Source organism: Sus scrofa, chromosome 13 (assembly GCF_000003025.6).
Source record: "Sus scrofa isolate TJ Tabasco breed Duroc chromosome 13, Sscrofa11.1, whole genome shotgun sequence".
Lineage (NCBI taxonomy): Eukaryota > Metazoa > Chordata > Mammalia > Artiodactyla > Suidae > Sus > Sus scrofa.
In genome coordinates, this window is record NC_010455.5 from 138,732,736 (window position 1) to 138,757,335 (window position 24,600).

At 39.4% G+C, this 24,600-nt stretch overlaps 2 protein-coding genes across 2 annotated transcripts in view; both read left to right on the forward strand.

The window, feature by feature from the left end:
- Nucleotides 1-8,493, forward strand: part of IQCB1 (IQ motif containing B1) — a 51,685-nt gene extending 43,192 nt beyond the window's left edge. The window contains 3 exon segments of the mRNA XM_021070272.1: nucleotides 4,117-4,248; nucleotides 6,423-6,579; nucleotides 7,918-8,493. Coding sequence (XP_020925931.1) covers nucleotides 4,117-4,248; nucleotides 6,423-6,579; nucleotides 7,918-8,147 — 519 coding nt within the window. The 3' untranslated portion in view covers nucleotides 8,148-8,493.
- GOLGB1 (golgin B1) overlaps nucleotides 22,068-24,600 on the forward strand; it is a 92,452-nt gene continuing 89,919 nt past the window's right edge. The window contains 1 exon segment of the mRNA XM_021070274.1: nucleotides 22,068-22,098. The gene's annotated coding sequence lies outside the window, so the exon portion shown is untranslated.

Here is a 24,600-nt window from a genome sequence, read left to right on the forward strand (position 1 = left end):
TTGCTACTTGATTACAGCAGAAAAGTATGATAGCACTAATATACATATCCATTAAATGCTAACCACGGAAGCACTTACTGGAACAAACCATTGGCATTTGAGAAAATACATCAATATTGGGAGACAAATGCAATTTCAGAGAGTCCTGAATGACAAAGAATGAGGTCATTCTTGACAAAGACAGAGATGTCAAGGTGGACTTTTCTGAACAGAAATTCCTCTGCTCTGAAACCATTACTCTGAAGTTCCTAGCATAGCATCATAAGCATAGCTTGGTAGTAAAAGCAGGAGGTAAAGGAAAGATAAGAGAAGCTAGGAAGAAAAATCAGAAAAGGGAAAAATAGAAGAAAAGAAAATCTCTCAACAGGAGAATGCAAGCACGGTTGAAGGCTCGAGTACCGTATTAAAAACAGAGGTGTTAAGGAAGTTTTATGCACTGAATGTTAAGCCCTCCAGCCCCTTTTTTCTTCTCAGTTCTCACAGAACTGTCCTGGTGGCATATATCCTATAAAAAATAGGTTGAAAGCATTTTCTTTAGGAAATCCGAACAGCCCCCCAATAAACAGTTGTAAATATACTCACAATGGGGTACCCCCAAAGAAACAGCCAAGTTCAGTAGCTGTTAAAGAAGAACATAGTAGGAGTTCTCTAGTGGCACAGCAGGTTAAGAATCCAGACTCTTATTGTCACTACCATGGCTTGGGTCAGAGGTGTGGCATGGATTCGATCCCTGGCCCCAGAACTTTTGCATGCCATGGGTGAAGCCAAAAAAAAAAAAAAAAGAAAAAGAAAAAAAAAAAAAGAAAAGAGAAGAAAGAAAAATAGAACATAGTAGATAAACCTTAACCACCTGCTTGGTATTTGTAAACAGCTTTTTAGTGACTACTCTTAAAATATCAGCTCTTAAATAAATAACTAAAATAAATACTCTTAAAATATCAGCTGAAAATATCACTGGACATCTGAGGGAAGCTAAGGCCACTAACAAAACTACTTGGTAGAAATAGAAATATTTCAGGGATAATGGAGTTCCTGTCATGGCTCAGCAGTTAACAAACCCGACTAGTATCCATGATGACGTGGGTTCGATCCCTGGTCTTGCTCAGTGGGTTAAGGACCCAGCGTTGCCGTGAGCTATGGTGTAGGTCACAGACGCAGCTCAGATCCCACATTGCTGTGGCTGTGGCGTAGGCTGGCAGCTACAGCTCTGATTGGACCCCTATCCTGGGAAACTCAATATGCTGTGGGTGTGGCCCTGAAAAGACAAAAAGCCAAAAACAAAAAAAAAAGAAATATTTCAGGGATAAGAAAACTTTTAAAATTCACTGTTTTTTCAAAGATAAACTAATACATGAAACAAAACCAAGATGCTATATAACGGGGAACAAATAGAATAAAATTTAACAAAAAATAATGAAAGACATAATAAAACGACTAGGAAAAAAGTCTTAGGAAATCTAGAAAGCAGGGCAAAAAGAAAAGTGAACCAGTTAGATCAAATATCCTTAACTTTGAAACAGAATAAAAATGTTGATGAGAGGAAATCAAATAATGTAAGATTTCCCAAAACTGAGTATCATGAGTTTTAGTTTAAAAGGACTGACTAAATGTCCAATACAATGACAGAAACACATTCACTTTTATTGTGCATTACTGTGAAATGCATTAGGGATAAAAGTATTCCTCAATAGCATCATTGGAAGCTAAAAGGTATTGGAGTAAGGCTGACACATATTTGAGGGAAAATGATTTCCAAGTAGAATTCTATATCCAACCAAACCATCAATTAAAGGTAAAAATAGACTAAAGACATTTTTATGCATCACAAAGTCTCTGAAACAAAGGAATAACTGAAGAAAGAAGACAACATAGAATCCAGGAAATATAAAAGAAAGTTGAAATGGAGTCACCAAAATGATGGTGAACACAGATCTCAGGTAGACAGCTGTGCACCAAGCATAGAGAACAATCACTTCAGATTTTTCAAAAGCTGCAGAAAATGTGTGTCCAAGAAAATAAGTTTGATAGAATGCCTGATGTGTTTTAATGTACTGACAATTAGGCAGAGCTTGTGATATATAATCTGTGATAAATACATAGAAAACTAAGCACAGGAAAACAACAGAATTATTAATTCCAGTGAAAATAAAAATATGCAAGGAAGAAAAGTACTCATTGCATACTATATGGTCAAAAAATGAATAGCCTTTATGTAGTAGGCATTATAATATAAACATTGAACAGTGATTTAACTAGGATTATGATTTAATAATGTTGGATATTTTGAGATATGTAAAGTATGTGGGGCTGCAATCAATGAAGAAGTTAAATCCTTACCATTCATACAAGAGAGTCAATAGACAATACCTGTTACTGAAGAAAATTACGGAAAAGTAGATGGAGATAAACACCAGAAGGCAAACCTGAAAGAATTATTGTTGTCTTTGGTGGCGGGAACAGGATAAGTGGGCAGAGAACTAGGTTTTTTTGCTAATTTTTAAAACTGACACTCGGAGTTCCTGTCGTGGCGCAGTGGTTAACGAATCCGACTAGAAACCATGAGGTTGCGGGCTTCGGTCCCTGCCCTTGCTCAGTGGGTTAACGATCCCGCGTTGCCGCGAGCTGTGGTGTAGGTTGCAGACTCGGCTCGGATCCTGCATTGCTGTGGCTCTGGTATAGGCCAGTGGCTACAGCTCCGATTCGACCCCTAGCCTGGGAACCTCCATATGCTCAGGGAGCGGCCCAAGAAATAGCAAAAAGACAAAAAAAAAACTGACGCATTAAAGGATAGGAGTTCATAAAGAAGATGTGGTACATATACACAATGGAATATTACTCGGAATATTTTTAGCAACATGGACCTAGAAATTATCATGCAAAGTGAAGTCAGGCAGACAATGAGACACCATCATCAAATGCTTTCAATGACATGTGGAATCTGAAAAAAGGACAGAATGAACTTCTTTGCAGAACAGATACTGACTCACAGACTTTGAAAAACTTATGGTTTCCAAAGGAGACAGTTTGGGGGGTGGGAGAATGTGCTGGGGGTGTGGGATGGAAATCCTATAAAATTGGATTGTGATGATCATTGTACAACTATAAATGTAATAAATTCATTGAGTAATAAAAAAAACTGACACTTTAAACAATTGAGTTTCTATAATCTAGTTTAAATAACCTCTTAAACAATAGAGTTTAATAAACTTTTTGGAAAGCATTGAGTAAAATATTTTAGATTTTGCAGATGATGCAGTCTTTTGCAACTTTAACTTTGCAGTTGTAGCACAAAGGAAGCAATATACAGTGTGTAAACAAATGAACATGACTGTGTTTCAATAAACATTATTTATAGACACTGAATTTGAATTTTACATAATTTTTACACTTCATGAAATGATTATTTTCCTTTTGAATTTTGTAATCATATGAAATGTAAAAAAACAGTCGTAAGTTCTCAGGCTACTCAGAAATACATATGGGCTGGATTTGACCTGTGAGCTATAATTTGCTAACCATTGGCTTAAGCAATGTGAATATATAACTTTGATGAAAATAAAAACTACAAAGAAGTGAGAAGAGTGAAAAAAATCAGTCGTAATAATTTCAAATCTGTGTCCAAATATTGCTTGTTATAAGATTTCTTCTTTTATTGGCAGTTCATTCTGAAGGACATGAGAAAGCACACTTTTTACCAAGCTTTTTCTTATACACTATCTCTTTGATCTTTACAGTCTTTTGGCTAGGTAGAATTGGGATCTCTGTTTTCTGTAGACATAGAACCTGTCCTATAGAGCTCCAGTGACTTGCTCAAATCTTAGTTTTTAAAGGACTAGAATTAAGACTAGAATCCAAAGCTGATTTCCAGTTTTTTCTCTTTATTGCCTTCTGTACAAATAATACATGAATATATCCTGTAAAATATTAAAACACTGTAGAATGTAATTATAAATTTATTGTCCTTTGTCACCCCTGTCACAATCCCATCTCTCTCCCCATTCACACTAAAATATAAAAATTGTTATAGTGTTGTCACTACAATATATTGTTGTAGGAAGAAAGTAAATGGTTCTATTAGGGAAGAAAAAAATCACAAGCCTTTTTTTTTCCCCCCAGGCACTTAAATTCCTAGCAAAGTGCCGTAAGAAAAAGAAACTGTTTGCTCCTTGGCAAGGACTCAGAGAACTCACTGATGTACGCAGAGTTGAACTACAGCAACAAGTGGATGACTATGTCAGAAGACATCCAGTATGTAGCCTTCTGTGCCATGGTACCAGTGTTACATTATAGCAGTTTGTGATATTCATCAACAAAGAAGTGTCTCAGTTGTATATGTACATTTATTGTTGATATGAGGTAATGTAGTTGCTTTAAGTTTTCTCCAGAGTCACTGGATTTGGAGTCTTTTATAATTATATGGACCATATAGAGGAATAGTCAGTAGTAAAGTAGACTTCACTTCAAGTCAGTTATTTTCCATACTGCATCAGTAAGACCCTGTCTCCATCCTCACTAACATTTGTTGTTTTCACATCCTCATGGAAGTGGTATTGTGATTTGAATTTGCGTTCTCTAGTAATTAGTGATTTTGAGCATCTTTTCATGTTTTTATTGGCTATTTGTATATTTTTTTTTCTAGAGAAATGTCTGTTCAAGGCCTTAGCCCATTTTTTTTTTTTCCTTTTGTGCCCACACCTGCGGCATTTGGAGGTTCCTAGGCTAGGGATCTAGTCAGAGCTACAGCTGCTGGCCTATGCCAGAGCCACAGCAACACCAGATCCAAGCCATGTCTGTGACCTACACCACAGCTCACAGCCACGCCAGATCCTTAACCCACTGGACAAGGCCAGCAATCAAACCTGCGACCTCGTAGGTTTCCTAGTAGGATTTGTTTCCACTGCACCATGATGGGAATTCCCCCCTTTTTTTTTTTAATCAGATTGTTTTTGTGTTGTGTATTAATCCCTTATTAGATGTATGATTTGCAAATATTTGTATTCCATTCTGTGGGCCTTTTACTTTCTCGATAGTATCCTTTGAACAAAGCTTTTGAATTTTGATGTAGTGTAGTTTGTCTAATTTCTCTTTTGCTGCCTGTGCCTTCAATGTCATATTTAAGAAATCATTGCCAAATCTAATGTCGTGAGGCTTTTCTTCTGTCTTTTCTTCTAAGAGTTTTGTAGTTTTAGCTCTTAGGTTTTAGGTTTTTGATCTCTATTTTTTCTAAAAAAATTTTTATTAAAGTATAGTTGATTTATAATGTGTCAATTTCTGCTGTACAGTGAAGTGACTCAGTCATACATATACATACATTTTTAAATATTATTTTCCATCATGGTATATCCCAGGAAATTGGATATAGTCCTCTATGCTGTACAGTAGGACCTCATTGTTTAACCATTCTAAATGTAATTGTTTGCATCTATTAAGCCCAAACTCCCTGTCCCTCCCACTCCCTCCTCCTTCCCCTCGGCAACCACAAGTCCATTCTCCATGTTTGTGAGTTTGTTTTTTGGCACAAATGAACCTTATCTCTGTTTTTTTAATGTGTTGTGTGTGTGATTCTGATGCATTCTTCTGTTTAAAAAAAAAAAAGTGCTGCTTTAGCCACATTCTAGAACAGTCATTTAAATTCTGTGACTGAAAAGTAAGGTGTTAGCTGGAACCACCTTACTTCAAGATCCAGGAGCTGGAATACTTGGGAGAGATGTGTTATCAGAAGCTTTATTAGTTTCAAAGTTAAGATTATTTCATTCTTGTCCAAACTAGTTATTTAAGATCCCTTTAAAGTAGCTGACTAGGGAAGTTCCTATGTGGTGCAGTGGGTTAAGGATCCAGTGTTGCTGCAGCTGTGGCACTGGTTGCAACTACAGCAAAGGTTCGATCCCTGGCGCAGGAATTTCCACATGTGGCAGGTGCAGTTAAAAATAAAGTAGATGATTAGCTAAAAGAATATGGTCCTTTGATTGCTGCCTGGTGAAATTAGAAGCTGTTATAACATTGTGGCTTAGATAAGTTTAGCAGTGGGGATAGGATAAGAAGTAAAGGAGTCTATCAGGTGGGGTCCAGAACAAAAGGATTAGTCTTGTTAATCCTCTTCCAGGCCAGTGTCTTTACCAAAACCATTTGTAATTTTCACTGATTTCTCAATCTTATCTTTTCTCCCAAAATATCACACTGTAAGAGGCAATGAGGTGTCTGGGAATATAGCAAAAAGAAACTTGCCCACCTGCATTTTCATTTAAAGCTGCTTTTAGGAGGCTATCTAATGCTTGTTCAAGAGAACAAAATAGATAACAACTATAACATTCAATGATGAGAGACAGCTAAGTATTCTGAAACTTAGACTAAGTGGTTAGGGTGAAACATACTTTGATTTATGTGTCCTTCATGTGGCAGTTTTTTTGGTCCTCTTTTTCCAGGGCTCTCAGATATCAGATATAACCAGCAAGGAGCTCCATTCCCAAGCACAAGAACGCCTGCAACACTACTTCATGGGCAGGGCTCTGGAAGAGAGATCCCAGCAGCACAGGGAGGCCCTGATGGCTCAGATCAGCACCAACATTGAACAGTTGTTGAGTATGTGCTTATTCTATTTTTGTTTCCTACAAGGAGCAGCCTCTGCAAGATTCTATAACATCAAAAAATTTCAGAAAAAAAATACCATTCAGTGGTCTATTAGCCCATCTCCTGTCCTCAAAAATTTCTACTTCTAGATCACATCAGCACACAATGTTTTCAAATGATTCATATCCGGTGACCTTTTTGACTGCTTCCACAGCCTTGCAATTGTATACTTCATATGTATCATCTCAAAGTTATTCATTTTAAAGATGCCGAGCTCTACTAGCTGAACTCCATTATATAGTCTAAAAAGCTTTTTGATCATATTTTATATTTTTTTTTAGGGCCACACCTGCAACATATGGAAGTTCCCAGGCCAGGGGTCTGATCAGAGCTGTAGCTGCTGGCATACACCACAGCCACAGCAGCTCGGAATCCAAGCCATGCCTGCGACCTACATCAAAGCTCATGGCAATGCCAGATCCTTAACCCACTGAACAGGGCCAGGGATCAAACTAAGTCCTCATGGACACTAGTCAAGTTTGTTACCACTGAGCCACAACAGGAATTCCTGATCACATTTTAAAAGTAGATAATGACAGTAGTTACAGTGCCATTTTATATTTTTAATGAAGTGTTTTCACAAAAATTAATTCATCTGCTTCTCACGACATTTAATGAGAGATTCCATCCCTGAAGCCAGTGTTTCAGTTGGCCTCTGAAACACTTTTAGTATTTGTGGAGCAAAAAGGGCCAGGGTCCTCTGTTTATTACTATTACTTAGAAATTTTGTGTTTTCGAAAGGATAGGTGGCTATAACTGAGCTTCTTGTCTGTAAGGTCTCTTTCTGCTATTGTTTTGAAAGTTCCTGGAGTTCCCACTCTGGAGCAGTGGGTTAAGGATCTGGTATTGTCTCTACAGCAGCTGGGGTTGGGGTTGCTGCTGGGGTGCAGGATCAATTCTCAGTTTAGTAGGGTGGGATAAACAATTCAGTGTTGCCACAGGTGTGATATAGGTCACAGCTATAGCTCAGATTTGATCTCTTGCCTGGGAACTTTCATATGCTGAGGTTACAGCCAAAAAAAAAAAAAAGAAAAGGTTCTTTTATTTTAAATAAACTGTCAAAAAAAAAATGTACCTCCTTTTTTTCGTCCTTTCCTTTTAAACACAGAATGACAGGGGCTACAACTTGTGAATAGCCACATGCTATCTACAGCTAGCAATGATAATTGATTCAGAGTTGGGACCTTGTTCCTGCCTTCTATTGCAGAGTTCCAACTCTGTAGTTTCCAAGTTCCTATTTGTTTTGTACAGAACTCTTCCACTCACATGTTTATTTTCTGTTTACTGCAGAAGCACCAAGTCTGAAGGAAGCAGAAGGAAAAGAACCTGAGCTCTTTGTAAGCAGATCTAGGCCTGTGGCAGCCAAGGCCAAGCAGGCACATCTTACCACCCTTAAGCATATACAAGCACCCTGGTGGAAGAAGCTTGGGGAAGAAGCAGAAGATGAGATTGATGTCCCAAAGGATGAACTTAGTGTAGAATTAGGAACTTTATTCATTGGTGGAACCAAACCTCCTTAAGGAGTTACTGGAGGAATGACACAAAACTCCCTTTCAATAGATTATGTTGGTTCTTCCTCTGACCTGCCAGTGCTATCCTAACTCATGGTTTTCCAGAGTTTCCTCTCCACACAAGACTCAAAGCAGTAAGCAAAGAATTACCTTCTACCTCTCTCTCAGTTCTCTTTTTCTTTTCTCCATGCCTCCTTCCTTGTCCACACAAATTGGTGTGGCTTTTATTGTGGAACTAAACTCACATGGTATTCCTCTGCTTATATGAAATGTGTTATTTTGTTATTGTTGTTTCTCTATTTTCCAACTAAAGGTGTTTTCTAAATAAATATTTTCAACAATTGTTCTGAAAAAATTGTCAGCATTACTTCAATTTTTCACATTTGTTATTTAGAATTTCTGTTTTTCTTTTAATATAGGAAATATTAAATTGCTCTTGGCTTTTATTAAGGTGAGGACAATAAATGGTCAATTGAAGGACATTTAACTTTTCTACAAAACAGTGTTTGAACTCATTTTATTTTTAAAAGGAACTACATTAAAAAAATCCTCCTAATATTCAATACAAGAAAAATTTTTCCAGATAAAATTACATTCTTTCTATTAAATTATGAGAACTGCATAACCCACTATTTCCATTTTAGTTTTATCTCCTAGGAATCTCACAGCTAAATACAATGCTTAATTTCTCTTATGATTTTAGGTACCTATGTAATTATTCAGTTCCAACCTAATAATTTCTGATTTCCCTGTTTATCTTTTAACTGTATTTTAATGCAAGAAGCCTCCTCAATTTGTGTTTGTAACAAAGCCTCACCTGCTTTCCCAAACCCTTCTCTTAAAAGCCTTAAGCTGCTAGAGTAGGGCAGCAAGCCCTCTTACTGCCAAAGTTCAGATGAAATTTTACTGCATGTGAGGAAGGAATAGAAACAAAACCTAGCTGTCTGTGTGTAGGGGCCATGGGGATAGGAAACATTGTAGCCCCAGACACAAGTAGAGAAACAGTATTGCTGAGGGATGGATAGAAACAAAAACTCTCTCTCCTGAGAGTGGAGGGGGAAATTACCTTGGGCCCAGAAATCCTGCCAATATAAAGCAGACGGCTGCTAATGCTGCTAATGAAAGGAAATTTTCCTGTTAAAGACCAACCACAAATATGAGGTAGTTTGACTGCCCTGCCTGGGGTAGAAGGGTAGGAACCTGGGGAAAGCCCTACCTCCAATCCTAGGAAGAAGAAACGTGGCCTAAGATTCAGGCTAGATTGGGAAAACAGACCACCCAAGTACCAACAGCAAGCCTAGCACCAAGTAATAAGCAACGGTAGTGTACTGCTGAGGTAAAGGATGGTGTATGGAGAGAGATGCCCTCTTTGTGGCAAAAGTGTATAGGGATGGCTGAAAGTGGAGGTGGAGCAGGAACACAAAAACCTTCAAGCCTTCCAGATCCCACTCTAAACATAAAAAAACACCAGCTAAAAATTAGAGGAGTTTGAAGACTATAGCGCATTAAAGATAAAAAAAAAAAACCAAACCCAGCTTAACTCCCAACTGGTTCAACTCAATCTCCCTGCAATACTGCAATGTAATTTTTTTAGTTTTATCTATTTATTTGTTTGTTTGTTTGTTTGTTTTGCTGTGAGGGCTGCACCCATGGCATATGGAGGTTCCCAGGATAGGGGTCCAATCGGAGTTACAGCTGCCAGCCTACACCACAGCCACAGTAACACGGGATCCGAGCCACGTCTGTGACCTACACCACAGCTCGTGGCAATGCCAAATCCTTAACCCACTGAGTGAGGCCAGGGATAGAACCTGCAACCTCACGGTTCCTAGTCGGATTTGTTTCTGCTGCACCACAATGGGAACTCCCATTTTTTTGTTTAAATTTCTGCCTTAATGTCGTATTACCTTCTGACTTAAAATGCTGCTATGTTTACAATATAGCAATTCAGTATTACTCAGATAAATGAAAAATACATGACATGAAAAAATTATTTTATCAATATTTAATCAACAATTTGTCATAGTTTAATTTTGAGGACTTGTTCACATCAAAGCTTATTTTCTATAGAGAAAAATGTACCAGAGTGGGTATAATAGAAACACAATTCTTAACATTTCATGTTTATAAACCTATAGAGTACCTAGAAATAGAAATTTCTGTGGTTAATAGAAATTCTGTAGGAAAGCTACTCTTCATGATGTTTTTCATTTTAGGAATATCCATATCCATTTAGGTCATTTTCAAATTATGACAAAAAAGAATCCAAATGCGATAATTGCTACTGAATTTTAATGATTAATTTTTAAAGACTTTATTCATCTTATAGTTGAAAGTTTGTGCTCTTTGACTAGCATCCCATTTCCCTTACCTCTCAGCCCTTGGTAACCACCATTCTGCCTCCTGTTTTTGAGTTTGACCTTTTATTTTTTTTTAAGATTCTACATATAAGTGAAATCATACAATTTTTCTCTGATTTATTTCAATTAGCATAATATCCTCTTGTTGTCACAAATGGAGGATTTCTTTCTTGTGACTAAATAATATTATATATTTATATTTTCTTACATATTCTTTATCCAAAGATCCATTAACACTTAGGTTGTTTCCATATGTTGACTATTGTGAAAAAATGCTGCACTGAACATGGGGTTGCAGATATCTCTGAGACAATGGAAATGGCATCTTTAGAATTCCATAAACAGCAATGATATCTTTCAAAAAATGAAGGAAATATATTTTTTCCAGAAAAACAAAGCTGATCATAAAGAAAAAACTAAAGATTTTTTAGACAGAAGAAACAGGATACAAGATAGAAATTAGATCTATACAAGAAGTGAGGGAGGAGTTTCCATCGTGGCTCAGTAGTTAACAAATCCGACTAGGAACCATGAGGCTGCAGGTTCGATCCCTGGCCTTGCTCAGTGGGTTAAGGATCTGGCATTGCCGTGAGCTGTGGTGTAGGTTGCAGATGTGGCTTGGATCCCGAGTTGCTGTGGCTCTGGTGTAGGCCGGTGGCTAAGGCTCCGATTCAACCCCTAGCCTGGGAACCTCCATATGCTGTGAGAGCGGCCCAAGAAAATGGCAAAAAGACCAAAAAAAAAAAAAAAAAAAAGTGAGGGAAATTGTAAAAATGAAAGAAAATGTAAAATTTTTTTCTTATTTGTAATCAATTTAAAAGTTAATTGTCAAAGAGAATCTCAAAAGCAGAAAAAGAGAAGTGACTTGTCACATACAAGGGATTCTCAATATCAGGAGATTTGTCGTCAGAAACTTTAGAGGCCAGAAGGCAGTGAGCCTATGTACTGAAGGTGCTAAAAGAAAATAACAAATCAAAACTGTCAGCCAAGAATCCTATATCTGACAAAACTATCTTTCAAGAGTGTGAGGGAAATGAAGACATTCACAGAAAAACAAAAGCTGAGGGAGCTGATGATCACCAGACCCGCCCTGCAAGAAATGCTCTAGAGAGTCCTGCAGGGTGAAGTGAAAGGTCATTAGACAGTAACTCAAAGCTGTATGAAGAAATAAATATTTCATAAAGGAATTTGAGTAATGCCAGGTGTCTGTCTGAAGACAACAGCATCTGAGAAAATGGAAACTCTACCATTTGGATGATTCAGTGTATATATCATATCATGGCTGCGCTTTTTCATAGTCTCAAACATTTATTTAGGCTGTTGCAAAATAATTTGTACATGTAATGGGGATATGTAAAGTCTCAAACGATGCCAGAAAAGTTATACATTTAAAATAAGACCTAGGAGTTTCTGTCATGGCGCAGTGATTAACGAATCCAACTAGGAACCATGAGGTTGCGGGTTCGGTCCCCGGCCTTGCTCAGTGGGTTAACGATCTGGCATTGCCCTGAGCTGTGGTGTAGGTTGCAGACGCGGCTCGGATCCCGCGTTGCTGTGGCTCTGGCGTAGACTGGTGGCTATGGCTCCGATTAGACCCCTAGCCTGGGAATCTCCATATGCCAAGGGAGCAGCCCAAGAAATAGCAAAAAAAAAAATAAAAAATAAAAATAAGATCTAGAAGACAAAAACATTTATAGGAATCATTCTCACAGGTCACATTTACATTTAAAATAAAAGCAACTATAGGGAAGTATTAGTCGAGGATTTTGTTTGTTTTTGTCAGTACCCTCAGCATGTAGAAGTTCCCAGGGCAAGGATCGAACCCATACCACAGCAGAGACTAGAGATGCTGTAGTGACATCACTGGATCCTTAACCCACTCTGCCACAAGGGAACTCCTAGGCCAGTTTGTTTTTAAATATCTACCTCTGACTTCTAAATGTGTTCACCTGAGTTTGTAACTGTCTCAAAGAAAGGAAGGAAATACCATGTTCTCAAAGGCCTACTTCTTTGCCAAAGTGTCAAAGACATTCACAGTAACCGAACTATATTTACACTGCCATTCTAAAGCACTCTTATGAATTAAAGAGCTCAAAAGTTATAATCCAAAAAATATGTTTCCTATTTCTTAATAAAATTGTAAACATTCTACTTCACCTCTTCACTGTGTTCCTTGAAGAGAAGTTCTATAGTTTCTTTGTCAGCCAAATAGAGGATGAACTGAAGAGCCTGTGTTCTGTGGGCAAAAGTTAACTGACGCATACCTAATGTCTGTGAGACTAAAAAAATATTTGGAGAGTTGTACATCTGCATGTTGCAGTTGGAGTAATGAGTCTCAAATTCGATTAACAAAAAAGCAATGTAATTAAAAAAAAGTCTATGTTTTCCCTTAAAGAGTCTACAGTGTAAAACAATAATTTCCAATATGTTGTTCATAGACTTCTTTCTGTAGGGAATAGTTCTGAGACCTCTTTGGGGTTTTTTGTTTGTTTTTATTTTGTTTTTTTGTTTTGTTTTGTTTTGTTTTTTGGTTTTGTTTTTTTAGATATACCATTTTATTGTTTGTAGGACAGCCATGAAAAATTAAGCAAAGGGCTATAGCCCAGACTCCAACACAAGTCTAAATGGAATACTAAAAAACATTTTAAAATAACCAATTAAGTTCTGTAGAATGGTAACATAGTCATTGAAATAAAAACTCAGTACATGGTTTAATCATTTGATTAAAGACAGCCAAAAAGAATTAAAAGCTAGGTATATGAAAATTGCCCTAGATACAGTGCAGAGAAAGAAAGCAAATAGTTTTTATTGAAAATGAGAGGCAAATGTCTTTTTTTATATTACTCAATGAATTTATTACATTTATAGTTGTACAATGATCACCACAACCCAGTTTTATAACATTTCCATCCCAAACCCCCAGCGCATCTCTCCACCCCCAAACCTGTCTCCTTTGGAAACCGTAAGTTTTTGAAAGTCAGTGAGTCAGTATCTGTTCTGCAAAGATGTTCATTGTGTCCTTTTGTCAGATTCCACATGTAAGTCAAGTCCTGAGACCTCTTCAGTTACCATAGGATCAAAACTAGTTTCACAACCCAAATGTCCATCGACAGATGATTGGATTCGGAAGATGAGGTATATATACACAATGGAATACTACTCTGCCATAAAAAAGAATGATGACATAATGCCATTTGCAGCAACATGGATGGAACTAGAGAATCTCATACTGAGTGAAATGAGCCCAGAAAGACAAAGACAAATACCATATGATATCACTTATAACTGGAATCTAATATCCAGCACAAATGAACATCTCCTCAGAAAAGAAAATCATGGACTTGGAGAAGAGACTTGTGGCTGCTTGATGGGAGGGGGAGGGAGGAGGAGGGAGTGGGAGGGATCGGGAGCTTGGGCTTATCAGACACAACTTAGAATAGATATACAAGGAGATCCTGCTGAATAGCATTGAGAACTTTGTCTAGATACTCATGTTGCAACAGAAGAAAGGGTGGGGGAAAAATGTAATTGTAATGTATACATGTAAGGATAACCTGACCCCCTTGCTGTACAGTGGGAAAATTAAAAAAAAAATAGTTTCATAATAATACCTCAATGTTATTTGCCTTTTAGACTGTGTTGATATTTCCACTGATGGTACAAAAGAAATAGTGCTGAAACGCTGACAGGAATCAAGGCAGAGGTACCTGACCATTACAGTAACCCCTGTATTCTTCATGGTCATTCATGCACAATACTGAAATCAAAAAATGACCACCCTCACTTCCCATTGTGGCTCAGTGGATTACAAACCCAACTATTATCCATGGGGATGCGGGTTTGATCCCTGGCCTCACTCAGTGGGTTAGGATCCAGCATTGCTGTGAGCTGTGGTATAGGTCACAGACATGGCACGGATCCTGCGTTGCTATGGCTGTGGTGTAGGCCAGCAGCTGCAGCTCCAATTAGACCCCCAACCTGGGAACTTCAATATGCTGTGGGTTTGGTCTTAAAAAGAATGTTCTCATAAAGCAGTAAAGATTAATTTTATTAAACTTCAGTATGAATTCACATTCGGATACATACCAATATTAATTAGTTTAAAGGTATTCAATAAAATTATATAAACATTATTTGATAAATCATTTAAAACAAAAGTATTATGTGTATTATATCTGTATATAGGAAATACTGAATGCATGTGTATGTGTGTGTCCCTCAACACTTCTGCACATTCGCTGGTGAAATCAACCATGGTGGTATGCCTATTTCACATTAATCAGTAGATAGTTGGTATATGCATAAAGAAAATTTTACTCTTGGAGAAACATTTCCTCCAGTTATTAAACATTTACTAGCACATCACTGCTTATAATCCACCTAAACAAACGTTCTGTGAAATCTGTGATGGTTAATTTTATGTGTCAACTTGACTGAGCTAAGGGATGCCCAGAGTGCTGGTAAAATTTCTGTGAAAGTGTTTCTGGAAAAGATTAGCATTTGAATCAATAGACCGAGTAGAGAAAATCTGCCCTCCCCAATGTGGGCAGGCCTCTGTTGAGGGCCGGGCCGGAACAGAACAGGAAATGTGAAAGAAGGGCCAATTCGGAGTTCCCATTGTGGTGCAGCCGAAACAAATCCAACTAGGAACCATGAGGTTGCAGGTTCAATCCCTGGCTTTGTTCAGTGGGTTAAGGATCCGGTGCTGCAGTTCGGATCTGACGTTGCTGTGGCTGTGGTATAGGCTGGCAGCTACAGCTCTGATTCAACCACTAGCCTGGAAACCTCTATATGCCACAGGGTGGCCCTAAAAAGATAAAAAAATAAAAGAAAGGCAAATTCTATTGTCTCTTCTTGAGCTAGGATGTCTGTCCTCAGACACAGTAGCTTCTGGTTCTCAAGCCCTTCAGACTCTGGGACTTGTACTAGCAGACTTGGGCCTGCCTCAGAGTGGGAGTTAAACTATTGACTCCCCCTCGTATTCAAGCCTTTGGACTGGGACTAAATTAGACCGCTGGCTTCCCTAGTTCTCCATTTTGCAGAAGGCAGACTGTGGAACTTCTCATCCTCCATACTCACATGATGCAATTCTTATACTAAACCCCTTCTTATATATATTTATATAATAAAATGGAATTTTACTAGTTCTGTTTTTCTTAGGAACCCTAATACAGAGTCCTCATAAATATTTAAGTATATCATGTGGTCTTGAAACCCAAAAGTTTAAGAACTCCTGATCTAAGATATTCATTTCAGCACTAGTCTTTAACAGTTGATCCCTTTCTTAGTCTATTTGAGAATGATATGACTCTTCATCAAATCATCCCACCCTGCCTCTCCAGGAACTTAGTTATCCTATTACTACTGATGCTGCCTCTGTGTAATTGTTGTCATTTATTATGTGATATGTGCCTGATTCTGATAAATATTTGATGACCATTATACTTACAATGTCCCTTATCTTGTAGGAACATTTATAATTTTCATTTTACAGATGTGAAAACTGAAACTGCAAGACACTAACTTGCCCAAGTTTAAATCCAGGTCTTTACCACTCTAAAATGAACCACTTATTCATTTCAATTAATTATCCATTCATTCACTCAACCACTCTTTTGGTACTTGAGATTTATATAGGTATTTAACTGGTTGTGTGAAAATGGCCCATCCACTTTATGAAACAACTCTTGATGGCTGGGATGGGGTCCTATAATTTTTTTAGTCCCTATACTGGTATTTATGAACTTTGAGGTACTCAAGTAATAATTGTTTCTCAGTATTTGACCAAGTGTCTATTACCTCAGAAATTTTAAACTCTAATAAGACACAACTATTTACTCAATGAATATCTATAAACATCTATGATGTAAAATATGTGCACTAGATGCAGAACACAGAGAGTCTCTGCTAATGGAGTTTACATCCCAATAGAAGAGATAAACATTAAACAAGTAAATGATTTAAAGTATGATGTGTTGCAGCACAGCGGAAGTGAATCTGACCAGTATCCATGAGGATGTGGGTTCGATCCCTGGCCTCACTCAGTAGATTAAGGACCTGGTGTTATGAGCTGTGGTATAGGTTGTAGACGCAGCTCAGGATCCCATGTTGCTGTGACTCTGGTGTGGACCAGTAGCTACAGCTCTGATCTGACCTCTAGCCTAGGAACTTCCATATGCTGCAGATGCGGCCCTTTAAAAAAGCAAAAAAAAAAACAAAAACAAAAACAAAACAAAACAAAAAACAACAACAAAAGTATGACGTCTATTATTTTGCAGGAAATAATGTATATATGAAAGTCCCTAACTTTGTCTGGAAGATGACCAGAAGCCCCTCAAAGAAGAATTGACCAGTCCAAGGAGTAGAAGGGGAGTGTTCCAGGCCAAGGGAATAAAAAATACTCTATCTACTCAACTAAAATGTTATGAAGAAGGCACTTAGAAACTATTTATTGAGTGTGGATTTGGCTAGCCCACATGGAAAGTGGTCTTTCCCAGTCACTAAGAGACTGAAGCAATTTTAAGTGCTCAGAATTTTCATGTAATATATTCATAAGAATAAATGATAAAAAGAATAGAAAGATTAATAAAATAACTCAGATTAAAGTAATAAATGTAGAATGAATAAACTGGCTTCATAGAATGCTCACATAACTTAGAGAAGACAAGAAAGTTGCAGCAAGGTCCTGGATGGCCATCTCTAGAGTGTGCAACACTTGGCACTACACAGGCATAAAGGGAAAGTCACATATCTTAATGGAAGAGTCTCCCAGGGAGCAGAAACGTAATACGTCTGTCCCTACCAGAGTCCTCTAAGGTGTCTTTTTACTGGGTCTGTAAATTATGCAGCCAAATACTTCATTTGTATTAATCAGTATTTCTCGGGCCTGTCAGCCTAACGTCAATGCGTGTAAGGAAAGGAAATGAGAAGGTGGGTAATCTTGAAGGCTGAGAGGAATAAAGCAAGAGAGAAAGGCTGAGACTACATTCCCGTCAAGCATCAGAAGAGAAGCTGTTAACTCCTGGTTATACAAAACCTATTAACAGCTTAATTTTGACTCTAGGTTGAATATGTTTTCCTAAACAGCATGCTTACAACTCTCAAGTAGCAAATGCAGAAAATCTCTTACTTGTTAAAGAAATCTTCTAATAAAGATCAAGAAGAGTTTATTTGGCAGAACGGGACAATTTATTGGCATTTAGGACATCTATAGACTTTCTCACAGTATCTGCTCTACATGCAAATCATCAAAATTATTAGTTATGTTAGCAATGGTGGGGTGCCTGTTAATCTTGGTGATGTTCTTGGCTAGAAGTACTGATGAGGGTAGGCTTCAGTGGTACAGTCCTTGAAAGGAGCTATGAAGTGTATTAGAAATATCAGTTTGATATGTAACTTGAGTTCTAGTGGCCTCTTTGAGCTAGTGTATTAACTCACTAAATATAGTTGTATCCTGAGGCACCTTTAGAGTACTTGGGAGTTCTCCAAAAGAGGGGCCTACTACATGCCATAAGATGCATAATAAGAACTTTCTTCAAATTGATGGGCTAGAGAATTCCCCTTCACAAGTCTTGCTTAAAGGCCTGAGATTTATTCTTAGATCCCAGATAAAAAATAAACTACATAAGTGCCTGACACATGATCTGTGCTTAGTATTTGTTGAATAAGTGTTGAATAGGAGCTGTATGGTTATGTTCCCTAGGAATTGTCTTCTGACTTCAGATTCCTCATGCCCTTGGATCTAGATGCCTTAGTATGAAAAAGTCACCACTGCTCTCCATATGACTTATATATTGTAAATGCTCAATAACAAATCACATAGAAATAGTGCCTGAGTTCTTGTGGCATGAATGTTGCTTCGCCTCTACAAAATACTGTGGACTCACCCCTTATAGAGAATAGGCCACTTATTTTAGCCATTCCCCTGCTTTGTCTACAAGGGCTTCCAAGAGTTTCTGCCTGGCTCCACATGCTCCATGAAGTATCCAGAGCCTGCCGATTTTGTCGGAAAAGACTCTTGAAGTTAGAAAGGCCTACATTGGAGATCCCATTGTGGCTCAGCAATTAACAAATCTGACTAGCATCCATGAGGGCGCAGGTTCAATCTCCAGCCTTGCTCGGTGGTTAAGGATCTGGCATTGATGTAAGCTGTGGTGTAGGTCACAGAGGCAGCTCGGATCCTGCATTGCTGTGGCTGTGGCATAGGCTGGCAGCTACAGCTCCAATTTGACCCCTAGCCTGAGAACCTCCATATGCTGTGGGTGCGGCCCTAACAAGCAAAAAAAAAAAAAAGAAAGAAAGAAAGAAAGAAAGAAAGGAAGAAAGAAAGAAAGACCTCCATCAATTCTCCTGGAGTCTGGCTTATTCCAGGCCTTAGAATCAAAACAGCTCTGACATCCCTCACCCCTGAAGACATAGTAGGAGTTTTTTTTAACAATGGTTTCTTCTTCAGCTTTCAGAAGAGCAGCTCCCAGCAAGACCATAGCTGGGAGACAACTCTTGCCATCCCCCAGGCAAGGATGCCTGGTCCTTTAGTTCTCCTGTTCTCATATATGCCAGAGCCCTGCCCACTTTTGAGCAAACTGCTGCTCAGCAAGAGCCTAAAGACAAGCATCAGGGCCTAAACATCAAGGCAGGAGCAGAAACTGGCAAGTTTCTGTATCTCTCAGGCATCTCTGATGCTTCTGAGAAAACTGAACCAGGACATTTACTCATTCCACCCTTGCAGCCCTCTCAGAACACAACCTGCTATCCTTGCTCTCCATCCCAAAGCTCATCCAGCAGCAGGCAAGGAGACACCACAGCTCTACAGACAAGAGGTCCCTGAATCCCAACCTCTTCTGTCCTCAAAGATAGACCATCTACAGAGAACTGTGGAGAGCACAACTCTCCTGGGCGGGAGCTGGAAAATACACATCAAGGCTGCTATACTTTCCAAATGTTAAGGCAAACAAGAATTTGAAACAAAACTCATTAGGCCTTGTCTAAGTTTTCCTAAATCCAGCTCAGTCTCTCCTTGAGCCTAGTGCCTAATCAGGAGTGCCAACCTTCCCAGGAGCAAAGTCAGAAGAAAGTTCCAATTCCTATCGAGAACCTCCTCTGGCATCTGTTTCTAGGAGTCAATTGGTATAAAGGATGACTACCAGATGGGACATAGAAACAAATGGACTGAAATCTATCCCATATCATATTGGCCTCCTTGGGACACCAGAATAAATAATTCACAGAACAGCAGTCCATCTGTCTTCTGCATAGGTGGAGCATTTATTCCCATCTACTGCCACTGCGTACTGTAAGAAATGAGCAACGCAAGTATGCAAAGTATCTCTCTGCATTTCCAGAGGAAACAGCCATGACTACTTATGAGGGCCAGGGATTTCTGAAGAACAATCTTTTCTTAGGTTCTGAGTATTGGGTATCTGTATACTCTGGATCTGTCTGGTATTTTTGCTGATGTAGGGGAATATAACTGAAAGACAAGACCTCCGCAGGCAAATAGACACAGATACTTTCACACAAAATCCAGATCTCATAGACTTCTTCACTCTTAGGGAATCATGATTAATGAGGATTTTATTTAATGACTGTATTTAAATATAACACACACAGAACAGCTGTATGAGAGGCCTACACATTGTCAGGGAGCAGGTTCAGCTGTTGATGCACTTGCCTGGGTGCCTCATTACTAAACAGCTGCAGTTGATATTCAGCAACATTCCTTGCTTACTGACCTCAAATAAAATCTCTCCGAGAGCCTGCAGAAGCCCTTCAAGCCTCGGCTCATGTTGGGCCCTGGAAGTGCTGCTCTGTACATTCCAGGTTTTAAGAAGTCCAAGAGAATGAAGCAAAAGCCAGCACGCTTGGTCTGTTTTTCTAAAATTACAGTCCCCTGCAGCCACTATACCCCTTCTCTGTTGTATTTTTCCTAAGCATTTGCCATCTACCATATTACAGTTGATCCTTGAACAACATGGGAATTAGGGGCACTGACCTCCTAAAATGGTAAATCCCAGAATAAATTCTAGTCCATTATCCCTATATATGTTTCTTCATTACAGGTGGTTTTGTATTCATGGGTTGAAACAACCACAGGCCAGATAGTGCAGTATTATGGTATTTATTATTGAAAAAAAATCAGTGTTTTCTTAGACCAGGGCAATTCACACCTGTGTTGTTCAAGAGCCAACTGTTTAGTTTTTTCTCTCCTCACTAAATTATTGTTTTCAAAATGGCAGGAATTTGTTTTCCCTTGATCTCAGCTATATCGCCAAGTCCAAGAACAGTACACACTAATTACAGGGGACTACAATTTAGATGGTCACCAGAAAATGCCTTACTGATGTTTGATCCACAAAGATTTATGTAATAAACATTAGCACGAGGATGCATAGGGTGGGCTGAGTGCCTGACACACAGTAAGTCTCAATAAATTCAAATAATACTAATTGTCAAGGGAGTCCCTGATATCACAGGAGCTGGCTACTTTTATTCCTTTCCTTAGAGGCTCTGTGACTGTTACTGGAGCACCTCACTGACTCCTGTCCCAGTACCAGAGCCCTCAACCCTCACCTGCTTAAGGGCCAGTTCTGACACCACTTATTAAAAGGCATTCTCTGGTATTCACTACTTTCCCTCTAACTCAAATCCTTAGAAACATCTCTGATCCTTTCATACAGATGCCAAGTTCTACCTAGTCCGAGTCACATTAGTAAGTCGCTGTTTGTGAAAGTCACTTTAATCTGGTTCTCATTTTTCATCAGTAAAATGAAAAAGTCATATTAGATGTCCTACTTTCCGGTCTAATATTTTATGACTCTAAGAGCAAAACCCACATTCTTTTTTTTTTTTTTTGTCTTTTGTCTTTTTGTCTGTTGTTGTTGTTGCTATTTCTTGGGCCGCTCCCGCGGCATATGGAGGTTCCCAGGCTAGGGGTTGAATCGGAGCTGTAGCCACCGGCCTACGCCAGAGCCACAGCAACGCGGGATCCGAGCCGTGTCTGCAACCTACACCACAGCTCACGGCAACGCCAGATCATTAACCCACTGAGCAAGGGCAGGGACCGAACCCGCAACCTCATGGTTCCTAGTCGGATTCGTTAACCACTGCGCCACGACGGGAACTCCAAAACCCACATTCTTATACCCTCCTCACAGCTCATTTAGCAATCCTAATGGCAGCTGGTTTCTGCAGTGCAGAGTCTCCGCGAAAGCCCAAGCTACAATGTCGATCAGTTTTGACCAACCCCGCGGAGGTATCAGAAGCAATAAGCGCAGCCACTTTACTTTGGAAACACCTGACCTTACCAAGAAGGCCCGCCCTCCCGGCATTTCCGGCTCTTCCCCAAATTTTCTTCCGGAACACTTTCTCGGGTCTGACTCCACCCCTCCTCCACTCTTTAGAGTCTATTGGCTGTTTCTTTGAGGAAGCGGAGCATTTCCTGACTTTGATTGGTCTCGGTCATTGTTGACGGGTTAGGTACAAACAAGGCGTGCCTGGTCTCCCTGGTAACGCCCTGTCAATAGCCCTGATTGGTCCATATCCTAATCCCAGTTTCCGTCCCAACAGCGAGTGGTTGAGTCCGGCAGCGGGGCGCGGCGGAGGTGGGTGTCGTGTACGGGATTCCCGAGCTGACGTGGCTTAAATTTGGGAGGGGGGCAGCTGGAGCCTCCGGCAACAACCTCTTCCAGGTGAGTGGGGGATACTCCCCAACTCCTCCCTTCCTTGAGCCTTGTAACGGTCACCCCCACCACAAGGCCCGCAGGTCTGCCGAAGCAGCCACACTCGGGTCCCCTCCCTGTCCCGCCTCTCCTGATTTAGTCCTGGATCCGGCCCTTTAATCCACCTTCCTTCATCTACAGGGCCTGGTTCCAATTGTTTACTCGCCGGCTGGCGCCGCCGGATGGTTTCAGGGTCGCCCTACACGGCCTCCAGGCACATATGCACTGTCCGCCCCCTCCTTTGGACTTTTCTCCTCTGGGATAGGCGGAGAAAGGCGCTCGGGTCAGCCCTGTCCGCACAGCCTCGTTCCCTAAGCAGCCTGCTCAGGCCGACCTGTGTACGCAGCAGCCGACGTCGGAGAGAACCTGCCCGGCCCCTCTGCGGTCAGGCCCTAAACAAACTTAGTGTCTGGAAGGGGAGGCGGGAGCCAAACAAATCCAAGGTCTTGAGGGCGGAGATCACAGAAACATTGGCGCTATTAACGCAAATGTGGGTCTGTCGAAGGATCCTGGATCCTGCTACTGAGTTGCTGGGGAGGTTCAGAGAGAGGGATGATCCTTGCAATCCCATTAAGACTAAAATCCCAGGAATCGGAGGGAGGTTATTAGAGGAAAGGGAACCCTGAAGAAAGTTCTGGAGGAAAAAGAATTTGATTTGAAAATGGAGGATGTTTATTCTGCATAACAGGTTGGTGTGTAGGAGTGTTAGGGGTAGATAACCCCCCTCGACAAATGAGGAATATATTTGTCTGACTTGAAGAGTTTCAGTTGGTCTGTGGGGAGAAGACAATTTAAGAGTAGGGCAGAGATATTTAAAGATCGCTGGATAAGTACTTTCACTTTTGGAAACAGTTGGAAGCTTTCCGAGCTTTTAAAGAATCTCACAGTTTTGTGCAAGATAGCACTAGAGAGCTCACTACAGAAAGGCTGGAGGCCTTTTCAGAAGCACGAAGTAATTAAATTTGGATGATCAGAATGATTATGAACTGTCAAAATCAGTAAGTGTTCTTTTGGAAGTGACAGGATATGGTCATGGAATAGATATAGGGAAGAGTTGAAGAGAATTCAAAAATTGCAGACATTGTACACTGACTGTTTCACAGCTTTTACGTTTTATTCTTTGACCATGGAATGACCATTTGATGCTTTCCTCTTTGCTTGTTAAATTTGTTCGAGTACATCAGTACTTTCCAAGTATTTTTAATTGCACTATCAGTAATACATATTTGAGCAACTATCCTCTAAATACTGTATACTCAATTATAAATAATATATGAATAACACTATAAGTATGTAACTTATATAATACACAAAACATATTTAAAAGGATAAAAAAAGTCTTGCTGGAGTTCCCGTCGTGGCCCAGTGGTTGACGAATCCGACTAGGAACCATGAGGTTGCGGGTTCGATCCCTGGCCTTGCTCAGTGGGTTGAGGACCCGGCGTTGCCGTGAGCTGTGGTGTAGGTTGCAGGCGCGGCTCGGATTCCGAGTTGCTGTGGCTCTGGCGTAGACTGGTGGCTATAGCTCCGATTCGACCCCTAGCCTGGGAACCTCCATGTGCTGCAGAAGCGGCCCTAGAAAAGGCAAAAAGACAAAAAAAAAAAAAAAGGTCTTGCCTATTTTCTAGGACACTCCCCACCAAATTTGAAAATCACATAAAGGTGTTTACTTATGTTTTTGAGAAAGTTGCTTCTCTGAAGAATCCTCCTTTTTTTTGGGGGGGGGACCTTTCATTTCTCTGGGATGCAGCCTTTCATAAAAATAATTACTGTTAGGATTAATTCTTTTTTCCTTCTGCTTAAATCTTAAAAGTGTCTCTGTTTTTCCCCTTTACATTAGTGGATTAAAAGGATGTTGATTTTATTCTTGTTTATAAAAAAATAAATCACTCAAACTCCTCTAGCTTAACCACTGTTAGTAATAAATTATTTGGGACACATTTCACCACTCATCATTACGTATTAGCTTATTGTTAGGAACCACTATATGAGAGGATGTTAGGGTCTATAATACTCTATTTTTAAATAAGCTTTTAAATAAATCAGCAAATGTGCTTTTGGTAAAAGTAATTTTGATACAAAAGGATGTAATATAAAACCAAAAATCTCATTCTCTTCTATGGACTGACCCTTTTCCCCATTCCCTATTTCCCAGGAAGCAAGCACTGTAAATAATTTGTTTATTCTTAAGAAACTTCTTGATCATTTTCAAGCACACAGGTAATATATATTTCCTTTTCTCTCACACAAGTTGAATCATAATATATGCCTGCTATTCCGTACCTTTTTCTTCCCACTTAATACTATATTTTTCCATACCCATAAATATAAAACTACCTCATTCTTTTAAAGGGCTTTACAACATTCCCTAGTAGAAATATCAAT